Source organism: Streptopelia decaocto, assembly GCF_964273445.1.
Source record: "Streptopelia decaocto genome assembly, chromosome: 7".
NCBI classification, from domain to species: Eukaryota; Metazoa; Chordata; class Aves; order Columbiformes; family Columbidae; genus Streptopelia; species Streptopelia decaocto.
Window position 1 is genome coordinate 22,779,611 of NC_138661.1, and position 23,198 is coordinate 22,802,808.

General features: G+C 38.7%; 1 protein-coding gene across 5 annotated transcripts in view; it reads right to left on the reverse strand.

The window, feature by feature from the left end:
- The window catches only part of NRXN3 (neurexin 3), a gene marked incomplete at its 5' end in the record, with an annotated part of 972,314 nt that overhangs the window by 116,412 nt on the left and 832,704 nt on the right, over positions 1-23,198 (reverse strand). For all 5 annotated transcript variants that reach the window (XM_082057637.1, XM_082057638.1, XM_082057640.1 and 2 more), the window contains one exon: positions 20,700-20,871. In XM_082057637.1, the coding sequence (XP_081913763.1) occupies positions 20,700-20,871 (172 nt within the window). The remainder of the gene's footprint in view (positions 1-20,699; positions 20,872-23,198) is intronic.

A 23,198-nucleotide genomic window follows, 5' to 3' on the forward strand; every position in this document is an offset into this window, starting at 1 on the left:
TAAAAATTAAAAAGAGGAAGAGATGTTAATTAACGATATGCAAAGGTTTGTGTTCAGTTACCAAAGACTTGGGCCTGTTGCCAGAAGAAAAAGCAGTCCAGAAACTAATTTAATGAAAGCAGAAATAGTTACCCAAGATGTAAATTCTGTCAAATGTAGTTCCATTGTTCCATGTTGATGGATGATAGAATTATCCAGTAGAGTGCATTTTGGAGGAAGGCCCTTATCAGTTGCACAATACAGAATGAAGCAGGATTCATACAAAATCTTTGTCGGAATTCCCTGGCTACTGAAAAAATTGTACAGGTCAGATGGGTTGGGCCAAACTCTGGTAGAAAGGAGCAGCTCAGTTTGGCTGTGGTAGGAGTGACAGTAAACAAGTCCATCATTCTCTCTTTTATTTTTCTTCGGCTACAATCACTTTCTGACTCATCCTAGTTTTTGCCTCATGTATTATTTCTATAAAAACTCTTCAGTCAGGCATAAAAAGAGTCCATCTTTTACAAACTTCATTATAATATTGTAAAAACTAGAGTAAGCTCCTAGTTTACTGAAGTAACACTACCATTAACAGAAGTTCAGTAGATCAGTAGTGCTCCAATACGTGTTTTGAACAAATGACAGTCCAAGAGTCAGCAAGTGCTCTGCACAATTTTATTTTTAAATCCCACATAAATAACCTAATGTGGCTTCATATTTATTTGACTTTCTGAAACAGATGCTGGAATCTTTTTTCAACTTAAACAGACATCAAGGATAAAAATATATATGACTGACAGCTGCCAAGGTGCTCCACCCAGTCAACAGCAGCCACTTTCATACTGCAAGTAATATGGCTGGTAAATCGCATGTGCTCAATAATCCTTACTGCATAGCTGTTGCTTGGAAGGCTGCCAGTCTGTATGAGGTACCTGCTGAGCACAGCTGTCCTCTCCAGCATCATCTTGTTACTGCTGACTTTCTGGAACAGGTGAGAGGTACTATGGAGACACACCAATTATAATGCCGCAAGGATTTACCTATATTAAAGCACTCAGGAGGTGTTTCAATGGGGCTTAAAGACCTATATTTCTCTGTGAACTCCTAAATATCTCTGTCAACACAGACTTGAACACTTACAGAGAGTCTGCTACTACTTCTGTATTGCACATGATACATAAAGATATGGTTTCAGTAGAAATCAAGCTTATTCCCCACTTTATAGAGTATATTCTGAGTAAAGACTTCTGTTTAGATGACAGTGCATGGAAATATTAATGTTGATGGGCAAGAACATTTTCTCTAGGGCCAAAGAAATTTTATAACACACTTCACTCGGAACAAAAGACTCCACTAGCTCCACTTGGTATGTACATAAGCAACCTCTTACTGGAGGCAACGAGATCTTTTTCAGAATAAAGAAAAATCCACAGTTCAGAGGAACACAAGAGTCAGGCAGTGGCTGGCAAAAAGTGCTTCTTCCTCTATATGGAGTGCTGACTGTAGAAAGGAAAAAATGTAGTGGATTGAAATTTCTTATAAGTAGGGCATCTCATAACAACAGACCAACAAGACTAAGGTGAAAAGGAAGTAGGACAATGAACAAAGATGTGACAAATAAAAATGGGTTTCTTATAATACAGACCTAGACCTTCAAGAAATCCAGAAATGACAACTATTCCCCACCACATCTTTAAAGACTTCTTTTTAAAAAAATCAGGTTTAATTTAATTTTATTATTATTATTATGAGGCAGATATATTCAGCAAGATTAAAATATGTATAAAAATCATACATTTAAAAGCTATGAAAAATTGAAGGACATTAGAAAATTCAAATAGGTTTAAATTGCAACATTAGTACCTGATCTATTATTTTTTGTTTTGATTTTAAATTTTATTTCAGACATTAGTAAGAATGATTTTTAAAAACTTGTGCATGAGAATGTGTTCACTGATATACCCAGTTACAACTTTGAGTTAAAGAACAAGGTTTCCATTGTCAAGTGCTTGGGACAGTCAGCAAATATCAATAAAAACATACAATTATTAAATTAATATTGACTTTGAGTTGTGCTTTAAAAAAATAAACACAGCATTTGATATGAAAGTTCAAAAAGGAAATATCATGGTTTGCAACAGGAAGTAACGTAAGTTCAACATGAAGTAAGCTCATTGGACCTTTGACAGCTGAGCCATGATGTGTTTAAGGGGGATTCTTGTCCATTTTCATACATAGAAATTTTCAGTAAAAATCCTTTTGTGACCTCAGTGCAATGCCTTTCTAGAACTGAACGATACACATGTTCAAACAACCCCTTCATACAAATAATCTAGAACCCCCCCTCTTTTCTCTTTGAGTCCAGTTCTGATTCAAGGCTGTACTTCAGAAAAGAATACACAGGATAAAAAAAGCTATTTAAATTCATTGTAGAAAACACATTTAATCCCATAGTTTTTTTGCATTCAGAAGCAATATGGATCTCAAAGATCTGCAGGATATAATTTTTTATAGTAAAATTATGTTGATTAATTTTGCTACTTGTGATTTACTATATATTTTTCCTCCCATAGATCCTAGCTGCTTAAATGATACAAGTACCAATAGGAACTGCTCATTTAAAAGAACCTTTCTCCTTTTTCCTTCCTCTACATAACAAATTCCTGTTCCCGTATATCAGTGGAGTGACATGGATTTGACAGATGGACCACCTGGTGGATAATAAATTGGCTGGAGGGTTGCACTCCAGGAGTTGCAGTCAATGGCTCCATGTCCAAGTGGAGACCAGTCATGAGTAGCATTCCTCAGGGGTCAGTATTAGGACTGGCGACGTTTAATATCTTTGTCGGCAACATGGACAGTGGGACGGAGCACACCCTCGGCAAGTTTGCCAGTGACATCAAGCTGAGTGGTGTCACTGAAGGGAAGAGGAACCTTGATGGGCTTGAGAGGTGGCCCATGCAAAACTCAAGGAGTTCAAAAATGCCAAATGCAAGGTCCTGCACATGGGTTAGAACAATTCCAAACACAAATGCAGGCTAAGTAGGTAATGGATTGAGAGTAGCCCTGAGAAGAAGGACTTGGAGGTGTTGGTTGATGAGAAGCTCAGCATGACCTGGCAACATGCACTTAAAGCCCAGAAAGCCAACCATATCCTGGGCTATATCAAACAGAACATGGCCAGCAGGTCAAGGGAGGTGATTCTGCCCCTCTACTGCACTCTCACAAGACCCCACCCAAAGTACTGTGTCCACTTCTGGAGCCCTCAGTACAGGAAAAACACATATCTGTTGGAGTAAGTTCAGAGGAGGGCCATGAAGAGAATCAGGGGGCTGAAGCACCTCTCCTATGAAGACAGGCTCATAGAATTGGGGTTGTTTAGCCTGAAGAAGGTCTAAGGAGACCATATAGCAGCCTTCCAGCATATAGTAGTGATAGGACAAGGACTAATGGCTTTAAATGGAAAGAGGGTAGATTTATGTTAGATATTAGGAAGAAATTCTTCACTATGAGGGTGGTGAGGCACTGGAACAGATTGCCCAGAGAAGTTTCAGATGCCCCACCCCTGGAAGTGTTCATGGCCAGGCTAGATGGGGCTTTGGGCAACCTGGTCTGCTGGAAAGTGTCTCTGCCCATAGCAGGGGGACTGTAACAAGGTGATCTTTAAGGTCCAACCCAAACCATTCTGTGATTCCGTAACTTATGATCTGCTTCATGATTTAGCTGCTTCTAAAGAACTTCATTCCTTCAGCTATTTTTTCTCCTTTCTCATTCAAAATTCTGAAGCACAGCCAACTCTGGCTCTGCGAGGACTGGGATAAAACAAGTCTTTTGTTCCATTTAGTACTCATATGGTGCACATAACAGAAATCCTACTGCATCTTCTAAGTACCACATAGACCTCAGTTTTCCAACAAACTGATAAGCACCTAGGCTTTTATGACTTAAGCATTCAAACAGTAACATTTTGAAATCTTCTGAATCCCTGAATATTTTTTAAGCTGAATATTCAAAATATTTCTAATACCACAGACACTGGAGAAGAATCTGGTGGAAGAATTCTATTTTTTTGTTTGCCCCTCTTTCCCCCAAGGAAACATGGCACCTAAATCATAAAAAGCAGAGCCTGATGGTTGCCAGGCTTCTGTCTTTTTTTTTTTCTGGAGGCCTCTGTATCCCTGCTTCATGGACTGTACAGATAAATAGATCAAATTAACTTCTAAGTTTAGTACTTTTTAATCTTCAATTTAGATCAAACTATAACGGGAAAAAAAATCAACAGAATTTCCTTGTGCTAAGCGCTATTAGCAATTCCCACAGGAAATGCTTTTGATACAGTACAACAGTCCAGAGGGAGAGAGTTTAAATTTACTCATAAGTAAGCAGAATTTTCTTCCAAAACCCTACAATCTTGGAAGATGTTTTGTGTTTCCACTCATGGTTTCTTTAAGAAAACAAACAATCTTTATTGCATTAAGCTTATTTCTAAACCAAAATAGATTCTTAAGCCAAAGAAAGTTAAAGAGCAACTGAAGCTCTGAAAAATGTTGCTTCTTGGCCTAGATACCAATCATGATGATTTACTGCCTCTTTATTGTGAAAGAGAAAACCCGAAAGGTTCCAGCAAATTGTACTGGGCAGAAAGAAAGTATTAGCTTCCAGGTGGAATATTAATCCAACCTGATGTGTTCTCAAGCCTGTGAAGATGCTAAAAAAGAATACCATAAGAAAACATTAATCTGTCCTAAATTATTGCCTAAGGCTCTTTTATGAAGAGACACTACAGCAGCAGCATTTTCTTCATTGCTTTTAAGCTTTAAAAAGAATGAGACATTTTATCTAATGAGCAGTTACTAAATGAAAACTAATATGGTGATATTAATGATTTAAGAAAACGTTTTGAGGTCGGTGCTCATGGTTTAAACTGATTCTCTCTTTCGCTTAATGTATATGGAATTCCAGCAGGAGGGCTCATAAGTAGCTAGTGTTTGATAGCTCAGTTCACCCAGCAGACTTTAATACCAGGTCCTTTCGAGTTTTTATGGATGCCCACAGTCTCACTAAGATTTACATACAATTAATTGACATCAATATAGAAGGGGTGCAGACTGAAAAGTCAACCTTTGAGGGCTAAATCCTCTACTGACATAAACTGACTCAGTTCAATTCAGCCCCAAAACTCTTCTAGAGCTGATGTTGTGTGTCCTGGAAAAGGAGGCTCACATGCATCATGAAGAAGCTACCATTTTCCCTAATACCTAATAAAGGGCATAGACACTGCAAACCACAAAATTTTCAATAGTGTTTTTGTGATTGGGACACAATCAACCTCATTAACCACTTCTGTTTTCAGGCAGCTGCACTTTAAAACTCACAGTATACTAAATTGTCCATTTTCACATTTCATTAATTGCATATTTTGTTCTGAATAGTATGAAGTACAACTATAATTTGTTCACATTTTCACATTTTGTATTCATCAAGGAAACTGAGACAGGCCTATTAGTAAAGTTCATATTTAACACTAGATCCTTCCCTCTTCCATACTCAGGAAGGAACACTACAAGTTGCTTTAGCATCAGACCTCTTTGTGGATGGCTGTTCATTTTGTTGCATTACTGTAAGGTCACATTGTGGTTTATGTTATATAACACAGGGAATGTTTGCATTAAAATCAATCTCTACTTGCAGTAGTTTTTATAAAACACTTGGAAAAAATCTGAACTTGAAACCACAGATCTGGTTTGTACAGAAATGAAACAGGATGACCATGCAATGAAACAAATTAATTATAAGGCAGATGATCCAGAATCTTTCTTTATAACTACCACAAACTGCCCCCCTACAAATTCTTGCAAAGCTTCAGTTTTGGGTGCTATGTAGGATTAGTTCAAATTTGGAGTTATTTATTTTATTTGCTGGGACTGAATAATAGCCAAGTATTGACATTGTTTATCTTCACTTCAGCTTTTGGATATTATGCTTTTCCCTCTGCCTTCACTGTTCAATAAAGTTGCATCTTTTGCTATTGAATTCTCATTTTATTTCTTGTCCTCATTTTCCCCTTAGTCCTGCATGCCCTTGACTTATCTTCAGTTCTCTCTGATCACATTGTTTGCTGAGAGCCACACCTTTCCTTCCATTCATCTCACCATGGACCGGAGATAAAAGCTGACCTTCACACTGCAACGCTCCTCAGCTCACTGCCCTCATGACAAAAGGCAACGAAGTCTTGGTAAAATAAGTACTAAAAATAGGAGAGAAAATTATCAAGCAAGACCACAACAGCAAAACTTACTCAGGCAACTGGAGTTGTTTCTAAGTTTCTACCGCCTCAATCAAAAGCTTTACATTGCTGCCACTCTCTATTTTATCTTTTTTAGCCTAAAAAATGCAGGGTCCTGTGCTGGTTTTGGCTGAGGTAGAGTTAATTTTCTTCATAGTAGCCAATATGGGGCTATATTTTGGATTTGTGTTGGAAACACAAATTTTAGTTTTAGTTTTAGTTACTGCTGAGCAGGGCTTAGACAGAGCCAAGGCCTTTTCAGCTTTTCACACCACCCACCAGTGAGCAGGCAGGGGGTGCACAAGAAGTCAGGATGGGGAACAGCTAGGACAGTTGACAGATCAAGGGGATATTCAATATTATATGACATCATTGATGAATATATAAAGCTGGAGGAGGAAGAAGGAAGAGGGAAGATATTCAGAGTAATGGTATTTGTCTTCCCGACAACACGTTATGTGTGATGGAGCCCGGCTGTCTTGGGGGTGGCTGAAGACCCGCCTGCCCATGCGGGGTGGTGAATGAATCACCTGGTTTGCTTTGCTTGCATGTGTGGCTTTTGCTTTACTCCTTAAACTCAACCCACAGGTTTCCTCATGCTTCTGATTTTCCCCCCCATCCCACTGGGGGGGAATGAGTGAGCAGCTGCGTGGTTCTTAGTTGCTGGCTGGGGATAAACCATGGCAGGTTGTACTCAAAGCAAAGAAGCATTCAGTCCAAAATCATTGGGAAATTCAAAGGCAAACAAGGAGATTAGAGTTTCTATGTCTGTCCACAGATACAGCTAACATGGGCCACTGTGACACTAATAAGACTAAAGAAGACTTTGAGAAGTCATCTAACTCACCCCTCTGCCCCAGGACAAGATCAGTAACATTTCAACCTCCCTTCCATTAATCTTTCAATCCTGTCTTGAATGACTGAGAAAACTAGTGCTTTGCCCCAATAATCTAGCACGGAAGCACAATAGTTGCAAAACAAAATGAACACTCAGGCTAGCAAAGATGGAATAAGGTTAATCAACCTTTTTCAAGGGTGCAAAAGGAAAAAAAAATTCCTTTGTGAAAAATTTTATTTAGGTCTTATTTCATATGAGCAGATTATACTGAACCATTTCGGCCCTATAGAAGCCAAGGCCATGGGTATAGGAAAAAAGCAGCCTGTGTTAGTTATCTTTTGATTTATGTTGGAAAAGTGAACTAGTGTGCAGTACAGAGAAAGCAGTTAGCAGTTCAACCTTTCTACAGATATGAAACAATGTGGGTGTCTACATTACCAGATCTTTAAGATGTTTTGTAAGTAATGCGTAAATTATTGTTTTTTCACTGGCCAGGTCCAAATTAAGGCCCCCATCAGGCGGTCAAGGCTAAAGTGACTATTAAAGAACAAGTGAAACTACATATTGATATTTCTATTTTAAACAAGAACAAATTTCATTTTGCAGGAAGAGATATGAAACACAGACCAGAATAAAATTCACTGCTACTGTCCCCAATCCAACTTCTTTGATTCTTTTGAGAAAGGTCAGTACCTGATTTATATATTCCAGTGGTGACAAGCAGCAATAATGAAATTACAAAAGCACTTTATTTGTACTGACACTTTAAATTCTATTAACTCTCATTTATCTAGGGGTTGCTTATCGGTTTTGTGGATTATGCAAAGTCAGGGCGGAGAAACATTGGATCTAGTTTGCATGTGTTGAGTTATGCACTGGAGCTACAGAGGTGTAGCTATTTTGCTTTCAGGACCACCGTGAGACTAAAACCAGAACAAATGCCTTTGCATGGTGCATGATCTGAGGTAAAAAAACTTGAGGCCTTACACCTGCTTCATGAGAAGCCAGTGGCTACTTATCACACCCCTGCAAGCAAAGGCACTCAGGCAGGCAGCTAGCTTAGGTCTGACACAGCCAGCATGGAGGTAGGTCTAGAAAGGTCACCAATTCCTCCAGAACACTTGGGGCTCAGTGCACTGTGCTCCCCATTCCAGAAGGGCTCCTATTTATGTTTATCAGGCATTACATCAAAACCAAGGCTCCTTGTTGAAAGGTACCAGCAGGTACTCTGCTCAGTTCCCACAGGACTTGCAGTCTCTGCCTTGGTGCTGGTGGTGATGGAGCTGGTTTTGCTTCACCAGAAACCTTCAGATGTTTCTGGATTTCTTTTCCCTGTGCAGGTATTATCAGGGAGATATAACAAATAGAGAAAGCATGTACAGTCCTTTCTAATGAATACAGTGCTGAGTATAGGGAGGCTGCTCAGTAACATTAATGAGAGTAATGTCTATAGAGCATTTAGTCAAATGTCAGCAATAAGGACTGGAAAGCTAACCAGTTACAAATAACAGAAAGGTGAAAACCCTATGAAAGAGGGCAAGTTCTCTAGGGCAAGTTCCAGGAAATAACTAAAAGCAAATAAGAAACTGATGAAAGAAGTAGTTCATTAAGAAGCATTTCCTAATAGATTACATATTAGAAAGTGCTACAGTCTCCTTAGAGAAATACTTGAATTATTTAAACTTTTACTTGATAAAGTGGTGGTAGATATCAGTTGATTACAGAATGGAATAAATGAGACCAAACACGCCTTTCCCATCTCTAATTGCTACAAATCAGTGATCTTTGCCTCCTCTTGAAATCAATTCTTCTGTTTGCATCAGCTTAGAGAAAGTAAAAGTGAATTCCAAGACTCTGTAGTGACCCAACAGGCCTTCTCAAAGACATTACTGAATAACAGTTCATCAGAAGACAGGTAGATCCGTGGAAAAAGGAACTTGTAGTTTCTGTAGACACATTTTTCCTACTCCAACCTTTTAAATCAATTTCTTTCTTGGAAGTGACCTGAGTTTCAGAAATTGCTAAGGAGATACTAAGTAGCAAAGAGGTAAAATACCACGCAGTCTGCACATGACAGACTGTTATGCAGAGTGAATCTCACAAACTGTGAATTTGTGCAAGTCCGACACCAGAGTTTTCAGTCACCACAGTGCTCAAGGTACTCAGTAAACAGCAAAGATATAAGTTCACTGACCCAGAAAGGTTTTCATACTCAGTGAACTGTAGAATATTTTCTATTTAAGTTTGCAAAGATAAAGCAAATTGGGACTTTATCTCCACTTTACTGATTGGGAAACTCCACAACAGAGTGGTAAAAGTATTGTCCAAGATCAAAGGGAATGGCATCTATAAAGCGAAGGCTGGGATTCAGGAACTTCTGGCTCCAGTTCCATGGCTGGCCCCTTTCATTTCTGACCATCCTTTCACATAGTCGCTCTGCTTCAGTCCACAACACCAGATTTCAACGACTTTGTGCTTTCTAGGGTCCTTTAGTGAGCAGGGAGAAGGCTGATGTGGATGCAGAAACCCCTTCTGTCAATGCATGTCAGCTGTGTCAACCTGGGATTACAGCTGGCACTGTTCTTTCTGCAGGCAATAAGATCAGAAAAGCACAAAGTTGCTGTTAAAGCCTCTAATCCCTCAGGTCAGATGTTTGTTTGCTCACTCTTACTGTGTGTGCCTGTGTGTGTGTATGAGAGAGAGACAGAGAGGGAAAGAAGAAAGAGAATATATTACAACAATTCTGACCAGGAAAGCTGAAACAGAACTAAGCCAGGAGAGAAACATAACTATATTAACGTCTGGGAATACACTGCACTGTGCTGTCTAGCAGGATTCTTATTTTCCAGCAATCTTATTTAGCCTGACTCCCATCTGAGGAATATTTCTCCATCTTTCTTTGCCCTATGTTACGCAGCTACATTTTATGTATCATCGGATGACTGAACCAAGAGTAATTCATCTTACTCCAGCAAAGGAGAAATTTATCAGAAAAATTTGGTGATACTATTTATGCTTGGTACCTGGACATTCATACTGTCATAGACCAGTGGGCACAAACACCTGAGAACAGCTCATAATATCTGAGCATTCATGCAGTTAGGGTAAGCAAGACCAAGCTATCATGAGGTACCTACATCTCTTAATATGTAAGTACTATTCATGGAAAACAGCATGGTGATGATTTCAGGAAGAAGCATCCTGGATGTCAAAGAGATACAAGGAAAAAAACCACGTCTTGGATCCCTATGTGCATGCAATACACCTATTTTGCACCATAGTATTTCAGGGACAGGGACTCAAAGGCCTGTAGTAGGTATAAGAATGTAATCCAAATATTTAGGGAAATCCTTCAGCCTAGGCTCCCTATATTAGATACCAGAAGGGTGAGAAAAATGAGTCAGTGCCCTATGGATAGCATATCTTGGCATACTTTAAGTCATTGTTCTGACACAGAGCAAGCCTAGAGCTGGGGAATCGTAAAGCTCATCTCTTCATGAGTTACACTACATGCCATTGTCAAAGATTGACATGACTTTCACTCTGTGTTGCAAGAATCAAGGTCATAAACAGAAAAAGAATCAGAGTAACAGAAAAAAATTACAGATGCCACTAAATCACCTAGGTTTTGTTTTCTCTTGGTTTAAATTTAGTTGAGCAATATGGTCTCAATACAGCAGAGTAACTTCTATCAAATTCCAGCTGGAGAGGGAGTGGGAGTATTTCCACATGATCATGTCTCCCTGAATAAATTAATGAGGGAAAAAAGAAAACATTTGCTTCCCAACAGAGCCATACAACTGTAATAACAGTACACATGATACAAACACATACAGCTTGTGTGACCTCATGTTTAGGTCACAAACTAAGCATTATAGTAGGACAATTTTTTTTCAGAAGGACATCTTTTGGGGCATAGTTCTGTTATTGCCATGGTGGGTTACTGTAATTCTCTGAAGCATCAGACACTTGGCTGCTCTCCAGCTCAAGAACCTAATTAGATGAACAAACAGGCTCTGAAAAGACAGGATAGAAACCATCCCAAATACAGGACCACTGGACAGAAGTGTCATTTTGACCATTAAAGCAAATTTTCTTCTGATGTATTTGCTATTTGTCTGCAGATTTGACATATTTGACATCTAGTCTGATTCAGGAAGAGGTAAGAGTGATGCTACACTAATTCAACTAACAGCATGCAGCAATATAATACATATCTCTGTTCTTTTGGACAGCACTGACAAAAAGTTTTCTTCAAATGATTAGTACTTTCTGATAGTATTTTCTTAATCCAGGTTATAGGAAAGATAAAATATTTTGGCTAATTTATAACTGGTATTGCCTTTGTAGCATGTATTTGCATGTTAGAACAACTGTTTATGTGACTGTTACATAGCATTAATAGAGACTGCTACATAAGAATGCTTCTTATTCCTTCTCCCCTCTTTCCCACAGCTCAGGGACTATCTGTGGGATCCTAGGTAGGAATAATACAGTCATGGCTAATTTCATGGCTATTCTGTGTGTATCCTTCCTTAGGTAAACTCATTCTTTCAATCCTATTGCTGTTAAATAATACTTTACTGTTTGTTCTGCCTATTAACCTTACATGCCTTCATAAAAAACCCAGGCATTTCTTAAAGCCAAACTGACACAAATGCTGGTGCTTTATAGACTACAACTCACATGGACTTGAGGTATTTGGAAAAGGTAAGACTGTAACTCACACAGACTGGCTGAAAGCAGCATGTCCTAAAAGCCTGGATCAGTTTTGAAAAATGAAACTTTGACAGGAAGGATGAGTACTGGAAGTCGCAATATAGCACTTTTTTTCTTTTTCTCTCTGTCTCTCCTCTATCCTCAAAGACAGAATTTGGAAGACAGATGAGGCCCATAGCACTTTCATGCAACTGCCTGGGGATAGGGCCAAACTGGAAACAACCCCCAACATCATACATCCCGTGGGAAACCAAAACACAAAGTATATAGAAGTTAAACTGTGAGCATAGTGGCAACATTTCAGCTTTTTTTATTGTGTCAGATCCTATCCCATCATCCAGTATGGATGCACATGCATTAACATGCATTAACTTGGGTGGTTTTGCATTTATTCCAAAGTACGTTTGCTTGTTGGTGATGTGTAGGTTTATATCTCAATGGATAGAGGGGACCAAAAATGAATGTTCATATCATGTAGCCATATTTATCTGTTTTCCAACTTTACAAATATATTATAGATGTTATGGCTCTGCAGTGACAAGCTACAATCAACTCTTGATTTCATCAACTTGTCATGCTTTAATCATCCCTCTTGGCAGATCTTTCAACATATGTCACAGTACTGCCTTCAAAACGTGCTTCTCCAATGCTGTTTTATTAACCCTGTCTTTTTATATGTTTTAGGCTCATTATGAAATGCAGTAAATCTGTCAAAGGCACTTTACATACCGTCTCCAATTCATTCTGATAGGAAGCATCTGAGAGCTCATTTAAGTCCCACAAAATGAGTACAATATGAAAAATCAAAACCCACAAACAAGTACATGACAAGAACTCTGGGGATCACATTCAGCCCACAGGGCTAATCAAAATTCAATGCTCTTGTTCCTAACTCATTACCCACTCACAAGGGCATTTAGATAGGAAAATATTAAGACCACAGTGGGATCTGGCAGTAGGGCAAAAAATTCCCTTGAGCTTGCACATTAAGCAACTGGACTTACTAATGACTCCAAGTAGTCAAGAAAAAGATCCATGTGTCTCTTCAGGGGGGCAACTGGATTCAGGCAAGCTTCTTACCATTACTTTGTTTTCAGAAGGAAGGTTTCAGCAGTGAGATGGAGATCATAAGAGCCCAGAGTCTGAAGGAGGGAAGGGATTGCTCAAGGGGCACAAGAAGGCAGAAACCAGATTTGGGAGGTGTGCTGGTTTTGGCTGAGGTAGAGTTAATTTTCTTCATAGTAGGTGGTATGAGGCTATGTTTTGGATTTGTGCTGAAAACAGTGTTGATAACACAGGGATCTTTAAGTTATTGCTGAGCAATGCTTACACAGAGTCAAGATCTTTCTGTTTTTCATACCACCACACCAGTGAGTAGGCTGGGGTTGCACAAGAAGTTGGAAGAGGGAACAGCTAGGACAGTTGAACCCAATGGACCAAAGGGATATTTCACGTCATATGACATCATGGTCAGTAAGCAAAGCTGGAGGAAGAAGAAGGAAGGGGAAGAAGTTTGGAGTGAAGGTGTTTGTCTTCCCAAGTAACCATTACACATGATGGAGCCCTGCTGTCCTGGAGATGGCTGAACACCTGCCTGCTGATGTGAAGTAGTGAATGAATTCCTTGTTTTGCTTTGCTTGCATGCGTGGCTTTTGCTTCACTTATTAAACTGTTTTTATCTCAACCCACAAGTTTTCTCTAGTTTAAATCTTCTAATTTTCTCTCCCATCCCACCAGAGGAGAGTGAATGAGTGGCTATGTGGTGCTTAGTTGCCAGCTGGGGATAAACCATAACAGGGGAGTTGGAGAACGAAAGAAAAGGGAATAAGGAGATGCCAAAATCACTCTGGAAAAGACAGAGGGAATTTGGAGGAGGAGGAGCCAGGCTCTGCAAAGCACAGAAAACTAGTTTTATCCTCTAATAAGGCTCAGCTACCAAACATTTGGAAATCACTGAAGTTGTACAACATGAGCTGTGTAGAGGTACTGTGCAAGGTTAAGTACAAACTTAGAAAGGAAGAACTTATTGCAATGACTCAGACATCCAAATTAGTTCTGCTTTTGAGTTTTCCTTGTCAATGATTCTGCCTTACTGAGATCATGAGAACTAATAATCACAATATTGCATATTATTTACAATATCGGAGCAGATGTCAGATGAAGAAAGGTTATGTAGTCTTCTCTTAAATCCTCCAGTGATGCTACTATTAGATCATCCAAAGTTATCTTCTCCTTCTTGGCTAATGCTTTATAAATTAAATAAAGCCAAATTGGGAGAGGTCATATCCCATTAGGCCAATCGATAACAGACAAGCTTTTAGAAACACAAGACCTTAAAAAATTGCAGAGGGAGAAAATTAAAATGTCACTGACAAAAAAATCAAGAAATAAGGCTGCTTTTTTCAACTGTATTGGACTGACTCATAAAGACTATATGTCTTCAGAAATCCTGCCTTGGTTATAATTAAAGACTATTACAGGTATAACACACTTTTCCTCTGTAATTAAGGCACTCCTGTTTCTTAGAAAATTAGTGTTAACTCTGTTTCACAAACAGGATGGTTAAATTACCCTCGTTCATATGGTCGCTGGGTGGTAAAACACACAGCACAGAAAAGCTGGCTTAGTCCCCTGCTTTACTCTTGGGAAATCTACTGTCTCCCCACATTCAGGACAGAGCCAGTGAGATGAACTCAAGCCAGCATATACAAAGAATCTGGATGCAACCTTGTGAGACCTCCTGTTTCAAGGACGAGATGGGACTAATATATAAAAATCAGCAGTCATGGCTGGAAGCTGTTTTCTACAGCTCCCCTCTATGCTTTACATCAGAAAAATCCCTGCAAAATTTTGTCTTTAACAACTACAACAATCACTGCATTATCTGAGGAAATTCCTCATCATAAAAAGCTTTTGTGTGTTTTCTGTAATTCCTTTACAAATAACCTTGAGCCTTGTGTATGTCCTCTTAATATCTCAGGAGAGGATCTCACTTTCTCCTCCTCTCTTCCTCTCCTGCCTGACTTACCCCCCACCATCCCCCCAATTATCTGTTGCTGTCTTCTGGGTGGTTATGTTTAATCTCAGGATTAGGCAGAAGCCTGCAGTTTGCTTTGAACAGCTTATCAGCTTCCAAGAGACATTTACAGGGAGAGAAAGACTCCAGTTTTGATAGCAGTAATTGTATTTAGCTTGTAAGACACAAGGCTATTTATCTCACGGCTGGGAAATCACACAGGGAGAGAAAGGAAATATGGCTGATAAAAACTACATAAAGCCAAAAAGAATGAAGAAAAGAAACAACATCCTCCTCAAAGTCCCTCCAGTAGAAGGATAAGGTGAAATGGACTTCCATGAACAAAAGGATGATGCCACTTGTGGAAGGAGATTGAAAATATCAAGGGAAAAGTGATAAATAACTTGCATAGGACAAGAAATTACCTGTTTCAAAGCAGACTATGAACTCTAGTTCAGTAGTCGCAATTGCATAACACTCAGTGAATCTTATTTGGAGATGGGTATAACCACTTGTAGAGAAACTGAATACCGACACTCCATTTAAAGACAGCTGGAGATGTGCACACCCACATAGCGTGAAAATGAAATCTATTTTTTGTTTTTCCCAGAAGCTTACAATAGCACCCATCATACATTGCAGGGTGACATACAACTCTTAATATTTAAACCCACTTCATTTTTCTTGCTTATTAAATGCCCTTTCCATTCCACATCTCCAGTATTCAGTCTGCTCTCCCCAAAACAGCTCTGTGCTCCAGTTCTCCCACGTCCAAAGCCCCATAATAGCACTGATGCTGATTTAACTCAAGTTCCATTCACCCTACTGTATTACTGCATTTAAAAACAAACAAACAAACAAACTACAATAGTTTTGGGTGGGTATTAAAGAAAAAAAATAGGATCTAGATGTTTTGAATCTTATTATGTTGTAACAAATATTCTAATTTGGTGTGATCAAAAGAGCATGCAAGCAGGATAGATTTAGCATAATCCCACTGAGAAATAGTCAACACTTTGTTGAAGTATCCAATGGTCTTCAACATTAATAAAAAAAAAAACAAGCAAAAAACAACACATAAAAGCCACCACATTTCTATTTGTATCCTTTTAGTCATCGAAGACCTTTACTAAAAGAAGGATAAAATGGAACCATGTATATCATTCAAGTGTATCAAAAGGGGAAGACCAGCACAAATATTTCACTTGTTTCCACCTTCTCTACCATTGAAACAGATAGATGACACATACGGTATCTATTAAATCTAAAATATGCAGATGTTGTATGTATTTCAGCTGTCCCAAAATGAACTTTTTGGAAGTTTTCTCAAAGATGAGAGGTCATAAGGTAAAAAAAAATATTTTAGAGAAACTGATAGTCATGAGATTCTTTCTAGAGCTTGTGTCTCATCACCTTTCTCTAAAATGTAAAACTATAACCTTTGCCAAACATTCTCTATAAGGGAGGGGAGGGGGGATCCAGATCATTGATAAAAATACTGAACAGAACCAGCCCTAGAACTGAGCACTAAGGAACAGCACTGGTGACCAGTTGCCAGCCAGATGTAGCCCCATTGACTACAATCCTTTGGACCCTGCTGTTCAGCCAGTTCTTCACCCAGTGTACTGCATACTGGCTCAGCTCACAGTTGAACAACTTGTCCAGAAGGATGCTATGAGGAACAATATCAAAAGCCTTACTAAAATACAGAAAAACTACATCTACCACCTTCTTTTCATCCCCTAGGTGGGTGGCCTGATCATAGAAGAGTATCACATTAGTTAACCAGGACTTTCCCTTCGTGAACACATGTGGACTGTGCCTGATCAGTGCATTATTCTTTAAACGCTTTTCAGTAGCACCCAGTATCATCCTCTCCATATTTTTTTTCAGGAACTGAGGTTAGAGTAACAACTTTGTAGTTCCCTGAGTCTTACCTCACACCCTTTTTACAAATTGGAATAATACTAACTAGCTGTTTCAAGACAGAAGATTTGTCTTCCGAGAATTGTTTACTCCATCGCAAACCCCAGCATTCCTAATTTAAATCTGTCTATCCCACTGTAAAGTGCCTCAAATTTTATGGATTTTACTGTAATCTGAAATAAAAGCATGTCAGACGCTTCCTCTTCCTAAACTAGCTTCCCTATCTTACCTAGACTTAGCCCCAAATGACTCCTGCTTCATCACTAAAAAGATTTATTTAGATATAGGGAAAGGTCTCAGTAAGGACATAAAAACAAGAAAATAGGAGTGACCAAATGCAACCTGTTACCTGGGATGTGCACCAAAGAGTGAAGACATATGAGACAACAGAAGGGAGGCGGTAATGGAAAACTGTACTTTAGGGCATAGAAATTCATACGTATGTTAACAAAAGGTGTATACCCTTCCTGAGAAACACATTGTAATGACCAGCCTAATCAATCAAGCATAAAGGAACTGGCTATCAGTACAGCCTACGGAAAAAAGTCATCTCCTTATTGTGTACTTAAGGAAGAGGAGAAACGGCAAAACTAATGCAAATAAATCATAGAAGGCTTAATGCTTTTGGCTGATCTAAACCACAACAGCTGAACTGCAGATAGCAGCCCCAGTGCTAATGTTACTATTTGCCATCACCCATTTCTCAGGAGCTTTGTCTCAGATACTAGTACTGGGCCGCTGTTCCGAGGCTTGCTGCCCAGTAAAAGAAACTCTAGCAGCGTTGGAATGGTACAAATAGTGAGAGATCTTCCCTAATGATTGGGATTATTTCAACCCCAAAGCTTGGCCAATAGCTCCAAGATAATTCCCTCATTTACCATTTCTCTCTAACCCTTTTCCTCACAACAAAGTATAAAGCTCACATTGCAGGTGACTGAGATGCAATTGGATGTTATAAAAAACACAATGTCAGTGCCTGAATTGTAAGTTTGATGCTTTTGTTTTCCTTCCATTTCCTTGTTTTTTATTTGAAGTTGCAAAAATACAGCTTTGGAGTCTTTCAGTCCCATTGGGCTAGTTTCATTTAATTTCAATTTAACTGAAGACTGTGTTTTAAGGAAAGCCAATATTCTCTCTCTTTGCTCATTTAATGAATATCCCACTTTAATTTGTACTTTTCATTGAGCAAGTAATTATAAGTCTAACGTATAATCCTTCTACAGGTAATAAAACTCAGAGTGCAGCATGGAAATTCCATTCAGAATTTAGCCCTGCTGCCTCCAGATTGCACCACCTGTGATGATGAAGAAGATACTTTAGCTAGTTTATAAAATTCTGCTGTAGCACTGTGCAGAAAATCAAGTACACATGAAATTGTTCATATTACAGATAACATAGCATGCCCAAACATGCATGTGCTATGAATATGATGTTTTCTAAACAGTACAAATAACTGCGTTTCCAGAATTGAAGTGATCCTATGTGTAAAATAAACGATTCCTTAGCTATTATTGCACAAGTTTGATAAAAAATTGCAGTTTCAGCAGTTTCCAGCTGAAACACGCTGGATTAACCTGGGTCAACCCAACCACAAAGGTTTTTATAGAGTTGAAACTCTGCTGAACACCGGTTTGGTCTTGCACTCAGTACAAGAAACAATACTGCAAGTTTGGTCTGTGAGAGACAACAAATTATTCATTTCAAAAGCTCCTGTTTGGTCTTCTTCTAAACCATTAATTGCCTAGAAAACTGAACTAATAAGAATTGGTTTCCTGTAATTGTTGGCTCATTGAAGCTTTCCCAAGTCTGAGGCATTCATAATGCCTCTTTATTATATGGATATACTGGTATTTAACATGAATTGAAATCAAACCACAGTCCTTTCCTTTGGGAGGGCTGGAACACTGCCCTATTCCCGTGGTTATTTTGCCTACCCACGTAGGATTTTTTCAGTGTTTTTTTTTTTTTTTTTTTTTTTTTCCCTTTGCCCACCTGCCCCCCCCCCCCCCCCCGCCTTTTTTTTTTTTTTTTTAATTTGGCTAAAAAAAAACAGTTTGAAGGAAAGTGAAAAAAATAAGGGAGACACATGCACTTGCACACAAAGTATGATCCCATAAGCCTTATTTCCACAGGGACAGGTGGGAAACTTCATCATCTACAAAGAACCAGAAATTGAAATATATGCATGAAAGGAAAAAGTGTCTGAAACAAAAAGGTGTCCTTTTCCCTTGGGGTACAGCTGAATATACTCAATACTGGCCCAGAACATAAGATTAATGCTGTTCTATAAAACCATATATCTTCTAATGAAAACACAGCAATATATTTAGCCAAGACAGAAGCAGAAGGTACTGAGGTAGTCTCTGAACGTGATTTATTTTCCCTTTTTAAAAAAAAAAAAAAAATCTCTAAAGCAATGAGCTGAATATTTTGTTTCTTTACACCAGAGACTTACTACAGCAAGTAGTATAAGAAGAAAATTTATTCATGGGGTTTTTACTGACTGTAATTGGCTGCCAACTGGATCAGAGGTATTTTACCACAAAATAATTGATGAAAGGAGCAGAAGAAAGATGGTCAGTTTGGCCACACTTCCCTCTCTAACCAATGGACAGCAGAGCTGGAATCTAACTCAGCATGTCTGTCATGGCAATCTTGGAAAGCTATTATTTCACAGAAAAAAGGATATTTATTAAAATCTACTCTTTTGCATATATATCACCAAAACACTGACAAAGTATCATGTTGAATATGTGGCACAGACCACCACAGGATCACTCACATAAAAAGTTTTCTTGTGCTTTTTCTGAGTGGAAGAGATAAAATTATCCCCTTCGAGTAATTTATTAGTGTGATACTGCATAAACAATTAGGACATTGCTCCTAGTTTGAGGTTAAGTGGCTTGTGGGCAACTCCTACACAACTAGCAAATTGCCTCATTTTTATCACAAAATTCTTCCTTCCATCCTGGGTCAGTTATGTTCAACCTAGAAAGGAAGAACTGAAAGTTGCTTAGACTTAATACTGGAAACCAATGAGAAGATCATGGCTTGATCTTAGACAACATGTTATTCACATGAATCCACAGAACGTGGTTAACACTGGAATTCTTTCCGTGTGCTCCTCCTGCTTTTTGTAACCATCCACATCACCAAGCCTCAACTACCTTATGCAGTCAGCATCACATACAGCAATCAGTTTTGTTCTTGGAGTGAGTACAACCTTTTAGCATGGTGACATATAGTATCACAAGGTTGTGATTTGCCAGTGGTAAAATAAAACATTGGACAGTGACTCAAGAGCCGGCTGTTCACTATTCCTGATGGATTTAGGGTGATGATTTCCAAAGAGATACTGAATTGTTCTACTGTATTTTGACCTAAAGTCAACTAAGAGTTGACAGTTTTGTCTAGGTTGTCTGTCAACCTTTATATCTGCAAACCTAAAAGAGAAAGTGAAATTCCAATGATGAAAAATTACGAGGAAAGCATAAAGTCTGTTCAAATACTTGCAACTTTATCTTCCACATTCCTTATGCTTTAACTCTATATTTGTATTGACAGTATCTTGGTTGTGGCTAGAGTCATCTCTTCTTTGCATAAGGTCAGTTCAAAACTTTTCTCCCTTAAATATGTAGAAAACATCACAAGTAGCAAAACCAAGTTTGTTGTTGAATCAGTTTGTAACTCTCTGCAGAACCAGGATTCACTTAGAGACCTCTGAAATAACAGGATCTATGTGCATCATTATATTCTTCCAGTGTAAAGGACCATTACTCTGTTTTCCAACAGACAGACTATACACTACCAGGCTAATCAATTTACTGTTAAGATGAAGAAACAAAGATTTATATAGCAACCAGTCATTATTAAACATTAATTTGTAGGTATAGATACACTGAAAGAGAAAAACAAAGAGGGAAAAAAGAATGTACCTGTTGGATAGTGTTCATTCACCGGCCAGCTGTCAACCTGAAGTGTGGCATTGCCACCATTCCTGGTAAAGCGTACTACATGGTATTTGCCATCATTTACAGGTGTGCTTTCCTCTTTAATAGAGATGTCCACTGTGCCAATATTAAAAACTACACCAATCTTGCCTTGCTCCTAAAATAAAAGAAAAAAGAAACAAATGATTGTAAATTGCTGCCTATTAGGAGAATGTTCTTGGGCTATAAATCTCTGATGGGTAGCTGTGCCAGTAGATGGCACTGAAGAATGCACAGAAGCATTGTTTTGAGCTTTGCCAGGACACGTTCCATTGGCTCTGCTTCAATACAAACATTGTCTTTTGCACTCTTCTTTACAGCATTCATCTGAACATAGCAAGTAATTTGTTCCCTTAAAACATGCCAGAAGACAGGTTAGAAATCAGGCAATAAGAACAAAGAGATGTGGATAAATAATTATTTGAACAACATCTCTACTGATTGTTAGAAGCCACTTGTTCAACTGTCACCTGAAATGCAGCTGCAGGCAGACTGCATCCCAAAAACTGTTTTGTTCTCTTATTCTACCAGTGAAACAAACAGTCCCCGGTCCCCCAAAAACCCAACTGTGGGATCCAGCAGGAAGAATGGAGTAACAAGATGGATAGTATTAAAACTGAGCAAAAATGTAATTATCTGACATGGATGGAATTAGAACTGAGCAAAAATGTAATTATCTGACTTTGACCACCTGAGGGAAGCTAATTGCTCTTAAACCAAATGGAAAACCTTCCAGACTTTCAATAGACAGGAATGGCCACAGTCTTTTACTTTTCTACATCACACCCCAAGCAGTGCTTTACCAATAAAGCAGTCCTCCATAATGTTTTATCAGTCACTGACTGAAAGGGCAGTCCAGGCAAAACCAGTTGTATGAACCATAACACTTCCTCCTGCAGCTGCCCATATGTAGTTCCAAGTAACGACCATATTCAGTGACCTTAAGTTGTAAAATATACACCCAGAGTATATTCAGATTAGATATACACATTTAATACTAGTGATTTAAACAGTGCCAGAAATTCCCGTCATCGTACAATATACAATTAACAGGAATATACCTTCAAGCCCTCAAGGAGAGGCACAGCATGCTGGTGTCAATGTTTATGAAGGCATATTAGGTGTACCACATGGATCCACATCTGTTGCATACAGGCAGAACTAAAATGTATCACATAGGAAGCCAACACATTTGCTAGCCATTCATACTATAAAACTGGCAATAGCTTTGTTAACTGTCTCAACAGAAAAATCAAGGAAGAAACAACAACAGAAAGTATGGCCATCTCATATCCAAACATAACATCTTTGAAACAAACCTGAAGTACTCTAAAGGGGCAGAAGAAATTTTGTTACTGTTATTACGTGGTGTATCTGTTGGGTAGGCAGAGGACTCCATCCTTCAGGGCTCTTATGCTGACTGACTTCACTGCTTTCAGGTTAGCAAATCTCAGCGATAAGAAAGAAACCTCTTCTCTTGTACTTGATGACAACCTCAGATTCCTGTCCTGGATTTACTCCTGTCTCCTGCTATCAACAGACCTTTTCCTTTAAAACCCTATGTCTTCCAGTTTCTATCAAAGACTTTTCCTGATTCCTATTTACCTTGTATTTCAAAGTTTACTCATAACAAAATACTCATCATAAGTTCTTTATATCTTCAATACCGCTCTTTTTTGGACTTTTTTTCTTGACAGTATCTTCCTTAGTCCTCAGACTACAATGCTGTTATTAGGAAAGGAAAACAAACAGTCCTGCGGCTGAAGAGGTCACTAAAAAATTTGGACTGTGCTTTGACTGCTTCCAGTTTAGCACTGTTACGGTAAGGACCCTGGGTTTTCTCTTGTTATAATGGTAAACCTTAGACTCTGCTAAATGTATGCTGGATAGCAACAGCCTCACATACATTCACTCTGCTATGCTTCGGATGAACTTCCCTTCAAGATATTAATAATCTTTTTTTCCCCGGAACATGGGGTAAGTGGATTGCTGCTCCCACCAGAGGCATGAACTCAGAAACCATTTGAAAAGAATCAATCTTTTTTCTCTCATGCTACTCCAAAAATGAGGGAGTTTTCAGCAAACAGATTTATTTCAGGTAAAAACATTGCTGGCATGGCTCTACCACTTCTTTGACATATGAAGTTAGTTATATCCCAAAACTACTTTAGTGAATCTTTTGCTGGCAACCATATAATTATTTTTATCTGCATAACAATTTGTGAAGAACAAGTGATTAATTTTTGCTCAAAGACTCAAAGAATGTCTGCTGACCCAGCGACCTGGCTGCTGACTCCATGTTGTTTTGCAAGGTGCTGCCTTATAATCAGCCTCCCAGACAACCTTACATAGAGCTTTTCAATTGCCATCAATACATCAACCTTCTTTTGCAAACTCTTGGCCAGTCTGAGAAGAGTCCACCTTGGGGAAGGCATAATGTGAGCA